Raw genomic sequence first — 5,867 nt, 5'->3', positions numbered from 1 at the left:
TAAGCCTGTGCGCCACAACTACTGAAGCCCGCACACCTAGAGCCCGTGCTCCACAACAAAAGAAAGCCCATGCACAGCAATGAAGACCCAATGCAGCCAAAAAACAAATTAATTAATTTAAAAAAATACCTTTGATCAAGCATTATAATATAGAAACAGGCTTCTTTTTTTTTTTTTTTTTTTTTTTTTTGCCGCACTGTGCAGTTTGCAGGATCTTTGTTCCCCAACCAGGGATTGAACCTGGGCCACCACAGTGAAAGCACCAAGTCCTAACCACTGGACCACCAGGGAATTCCCAAGCCTGCTTATTTCTATTATATTGCCAGAATATGAATTATACTCATATTGCCACCTATGGACAGAAAATGTGTTACCTGTTTTTATCAAGACCCAGATGAGTCAGAACACAAAAAGCAGAGATGAACTTTTTTGCCATCTCCAGGACCTTCATGCTAACATTCACTTACTCTTGATCATTATTTCAGGCTCATTCACACATACTTAGCACGGATCATTGGCCACAGGCTCACACACCTTTAACTTGATTACCTTTTGCCTCATGTATCTCATTAAAACTTTGCTGCTTAATCAAGGATCTGCATGCATATTATTAATGTTAGAATTCATGGTTCCATGACTTTGAAAGTTTCAGACATTCTGGGTGAACGTGTTATATACTTTCTCCTGCCTTCATGCCTTTGCACCGGCTGTTTTCTTGGCCACTTATGGCAACCAGTTTATACTCTTCCTGATCCCTCCTTGGCCTTCAATACCCAGCTCAGTTGACACCTCTTCCAGGCAGCCCCCCTTTGTATTCCCACAATATCTTGTCCTTCTTGCAGAGCTCTTTCTTCCTGTACTGGAATGGCCTGTTTACCTGTTTATCTCTCCTATTCAGCTGTAAGCACTTTGAGAGTAGAGAGCCTCTTTTGTCCACTGTGGCATCCTTGGTGCCCAGCACTGCATCTGATGTATTATCAGCCCTTCCATAAGTGCCGGTTGGATTCAGGCTCCCAGTGGGAGAGAAAGGAAGTAATAAAGCCGGTGATAAATGCCATCACGGAAGTATCAGTGGGCTGCTGTGAGAGAGTTAATGGAGAGGACAGTAACACAATCTCTAATAATAGGGTAGTAATAGAGTACACTTCACAACACCTTTAAAGCTCTTTCACACACGTTATCTAATTTGATCCTCATAAAAGCCTGGAGATAGGTATATTGCAGTGGATGCAGGCAGGAGTTTTTAGCGGTTATAGGATATGCCTGAAGTCATGAAGCTAGTAAATGGCTGGATTCCAACCATACCTTAAAAGCCCGTCCGTTTACTCATGCCCTGTCTTCCTGCTCTGTGGTCTACAGCACACCTCACCGTGGTTTTCTTGATCCGGCCATGCCTTTCCCCAAGGGAATGCATTTCATTACTGTATTTCTAGATAATGAATTGTCTTTGAGGAAATGATAACCACAGCAGAAAGCAAATCACGCTTTTATCCGCATCTGAGAATGTGGTTGGTAACGTGACATGTGGGTGTTCTCTGAGATCCCAGCGACATGCCACGTGTGGTTCCTTCTGTTTTCAGGCCCCAGAAGCACATCCCGGGAAGAAAAATGCGTTGTGGACCCCTGTGCCGATTCCTGTGGCTTTGGCCCTATCTGTCCTACATTGAAGCTGTGCCCATCCGAAAAGTCCAGGATGACACCAAAACCCTCATCAAGACGATTGTCACCAGGATCAATGACATATCACACACGGTAGGGAGGGCCTGGGAGACGAGGTAGAACTGTGGCTGGCCCGTGGGGAAATCGGACCTCAGAGGTTGGCTGAGGCTGTGCAGCCTCGCGCAAGGGGCCTGGCGGCCTTGACGCCTCCCTACCGCATGGACAGCTGCCTCTGCTCTCCTGCTCCCCTTGCCTCCCACCTCCTCACTCCCCTTCCTTCCAGACTGGAATCCTAGTGCCCAGGACCAGAGCATAACGGTCCGGTGTCCCCTTGGCAGGTGACCAGAGCCCCAGCAGCACCCTCTCTGGGCCTCCAACACATCTCTAGAACGTTCTAATCATTAGGCATTCTTCCTGGCTGGTAGCTGAACTCTGACCCTGCGAAGCTTCTCCTCATTACTGCTGGTCCTGCCTGTCAAGCCCTCTTTCACATACGACCCTCTACGTATTTGCAAATGGCTATCGATGTCCCCTGGGTCTTTTCTCTGAGGTCCACAAGCCTATACCTTCAGCCACTTCCCAGATGAGGCCGGTATTTGGAATTAGGAAGGCTACGTGTGAATCCTCACCCTTCTCTTCTCTATCCGTAAAATCTTAAGCTAGTTAAGCTCCTCAATGTCTTTAAACCCTGGTTTCGTCATCTAGATAATAGGACTATCTTAATAGTCTTCACAAGGTTCAAGATTAAATTAGGTAAAGCAAGTGACCTCCCCTCCCCCCCCACCCCCCCGCGCGCGCGCGCGCGCGCGCACACACACACACACACACACACACACACACACACACACCTGCAGAACCAGAACAGAGCATGCCCTCTTCAAAGGTTTTCAGACGTGGCTTTTGATAGCCCCCTGCCTTAAAAGCCAACTTGTTCATCTGCATGGAGCAATCTGGAGACTTCCACATCTCCTGGCCACTCTGGACTTCTAACAGGAGCCTTGGGCAGCCAGGGAGCCGTTAGGTGGCCGGAAGCAGGGACAGCTCAGAACCAGATAGCGTCTTGAGCATTTCATAGGGAAAAACGCTTAAGTCTCCTTGATTTCAAAATAGTCATTCAACAAGCTGCACATGATAGACCCAGAGTGTCCCGACCGGTGTGGTGCAGGAAGTGAGTGCCATGGGCAGCGGGGGAGGGGGAGAGCCCCTCCTGGTAACCAGAGTTATTGGAGTGGAGGAGTGAGACGGGGCCTTGATCCCTAAGGGGGTGAGACTTCGTGGAGAACCTGTCTGGGAGGAAGGAGTCCGCTGGGGGTGGAAGGGTTGGGGAGGGGCATGTATGGAGGACATCAATGCCTGGGGAAGAGACTTAAGTCAGTAAGTAAGAAATAGGGAATCATGGCTGGTTCTATAGCAGAGGCATCTGGAAGAGGAAACGGCCTGCTAAAGCTGGTCTGGAAGTGGAGGGCAGGGTGGTTTGGGAAGGGCAGGAAGACAGAAGCCCAGGAGACCAGCTTGGAGGCTTGGCAGCCACGTGGGCACAAGAAATAAGGGCCTAGGCAGGATGGTGTGGAAGGGGGAAAGGAGGCACCTCCACGCTCGCGGGAAGGGCCAGGGGCTTTGCGGAGCTGACTTCTCTCCCCCTGAGCTCTTGCTCTCCCCTTCCTCCTGCATAGCAGTCCGTCTCCTCCAAACAGAGGGTCACTGGTTTGGACTTCATCCCTGGGCTCCTCCCTGTCCTGAGTTTGTCCAAGATGGACCAGACATTGGCGATCTACCAACAGATCCTCACCAGTCTGCCTTCCAGAAATGTGATCCAAATATCTAATGACCTGGAGAACCTCCGGGACCTTCTCCACCTGCTGGCCTCCTCCAAGAGCTGCCCCTTGCCCCAGGCCAGAGCCCTGGAGACCTTGGAGAGCCTGGGCGGCGTCCTGGAAGCTTCCCTCTACTCCACGGAGGTGGTGGCCCTGAGCAGGCTGCAGGGGTCTCTGCAGGACATGCTGCGGCAGCTGGACCTCAGCCCTGGGTGCTGAAGCCTTGAAAGCCTCTCTTCCCAAAGCTGAGGGAAGAAACCTGAGCTTCCAGGTGTCTGCAGGAGAAGAGAGCCTGTGTGGACATCCTTTATGCAGGCCTGCGGGTCATCTCTCTGTCACTCCTCTAAGCCACTCTTCTTCCAAAGGCAGAAAACTCCAAGGCAGGAAACCAGAGATATAAATACATGGATCCATGCCCACCGGGAAGGAGGGCCCATCCAGCAAACAGTGGACTAGATCTGGGATTTTCACAGAAGTCTTCCTCCCTGTTCCATCTCCCTCTCACTGCATGCTTCACCGTGGCCCCGGGGTGATTTCAGACCCTTTGGACGATCAAGCAAAGTTTCCCTCTGAAAATCCGGGGAGCGTCGTAAAGGCTACAGGCACACACAGCTGGATACTCCCACGCAACACAAGTCGGAAGCATTTATTTATTTATTATGCATTTTATTCTGGATGGAATTGAAGCAAAACACCAGCTTTTCCAGGCTCTTTGGGGTCAGCCAGGGCTCGGGATGCTGCTGGGGTGCTGTTTCCAATCCCATCAATGGGCCTGACCAAGGCAAACCCATTTTGACTGACTTGAGGGCCCTCAAGTTAGTTTTCTAGAGACTGGCTTTGTTTCTACTGTGATTGACTTTTTTTTATTTTTTATTTTTTTATTTTTTTAGGCTGCGTTGGGTCTTCGTTGCTGCGCGCGGGCTTTCTCTAGTTGTGGCGAGAGAGGGCTACTCTTCGTTGCGGTGCGCAGGCTTCTCATTGCAGTGGCTTCTCTTGTTGCGGAGCACGGGCTCTAGAGCGCAGGCTCAGTAGTTGTGGCGCACGGGCTTAGTTGCTCCACGGCAAGTGGGATCTTCCCAGACCAGGGCTTGAACCCGTGTCCCCCGCATTGGCAGGTGGATTCTTAACCACTGCACCACCAGGGAAGTCCTACTGTGACTGACTTTAAATTACAGTGTTTGCAATGTCATTGCCCTGAATGGATCTCGAAGTGCCAGGTTATTTTTAAAAAGAAGAAGATGAATTTTGTCAAGTGTAACATATAGCCATGTGCAGCGGGAGGTAGGGAACGTGTTGGTGGGAGGGGGAAGAATCCAGAATGTATTTTCTGAATAACATTTGTGTGATGGGCTCTCTGGGTGGGGTGAGGTCATTTTCTCATCTTCGTGGTTTTCATGAAGAGGAGATGACTCCTTCAGGAGGGTTGTGGTGTTTTGCCAGCCGCCCAGGGTCGGAGTGGTGAGGGGGCTGAAGCTGGAGATTGTTGGGGCAGTGGTGGGCTCTGGCCTTCTCTGACTGCTAGAGAGTGGTCTTGCTCATCAGAGAGTGAGGACCCCACATTGGAGACAGTGATCCCCAGAGCAGGGGTCCTTGGTGTGGCCCTTTGAATGGTCTGGGTTGATCCCACACTGGGTTTATAACATGGTAGTGTCCCTCTTTGGGATTTGCATGCTCACCCAAAGCAAGTCCATGTTTCCCATCCATTTGGGAAGGATTTTTATTCCAGTGGGAGGGTGAAATCTATAGGGGGTCTGTGGGCTTTAGCAGATGGTCTCAAGACCTGGGTCAACACTGGGTCAGTGAGTCCCAGGACCCCAGGACCAGCCTCCAGCAGCGCCCTTCTCGCTAGAGGTCATGTCCAGTAGAAAAAACGAGGAGGCTTGGGTTTCCCACCATCCTGTCACTGTGATGCAGTCATCACATTACAGGAGGTGGATCTGTCCAAGGAAATTGGAATCTAAGCAACCAATTTCAAGACTGAGCACCTGCTTATGCTCAACCCCAACTGGTGCCATGGACTGAGAACCTCACCAAATAAATATTAAAATCCAGTCCTACCCTCAGGGACCTTGCATTCCAGATGGTAAAAGCCCACTCACCAGCATGCAAAGGCTGTCATTTCACCATGGCAACTGAGCAGCTGAGCCACAATGAGGTCCTCAGCAGGTGGGAAATGCTGAGCTGAGGAGGGCAGTGCCTGGGACCCACAGGCTAATCCTGTTTGCACCCGGTAGCCTTTTTACTTTTCAGGGCACGTCAGCATCTATTACTGTGATGCCACATCCCTTTGAAGCGGGATAGCTGAGAATTTAAAAGTAAGAAAATACCTAAGACCATAACAGCAGACAGGTGGCAGGACCAGGACTAGAACCCAGGTCCTCTGACCCCTGAGAG

General features: G+C 50.6%; 1 protein-coding gene across 1 annotated transcript; it reads left to right on the top strand.

Annotated features, from left to right (window-relative positions):
- The first annotated feature begins 1,608 nt into the window (after positions 1-1,608).
- Positions 1,609-3,692, top strand: LEP (leptin). Its single transcript, XM_059932650.1, has 2 exons — positions 1,609-1,752; positions 3,333-3,692. The coding sequence occupies exons 1-2, from the start codon at positions 1,609-1,611 to the stop codon at positions 3,690-3,692; spliced, it is 504 nt and encodes a 167-aa protein (XP_059788633.1).
- The last annotated feature ends 2,175 nt before the right edge of the window (positions 3,693-5,867 follow it).

The sequence above is a fragment of the Balaenoptera ricei genome, chromosome 9 (assembly GCF_028023285.1).
Source record: "Balaenoptera ricei isolate mBalRic1 chromosome 9, mBalRic1.hap2, whole genome shotgun sequence".
Lineage (NCBI taxonomy): Eukaryota > Metazoa > Chordata > Mammalia > Artiodactyla > Balaenopteridae > Balaenoptera > Balaenoptera ricei.
The sequence above is the reverse complement of the archived record's forward strand: the minus strand, read 5'-3'. Positions and strand labels throughout refer to the sequence as shown.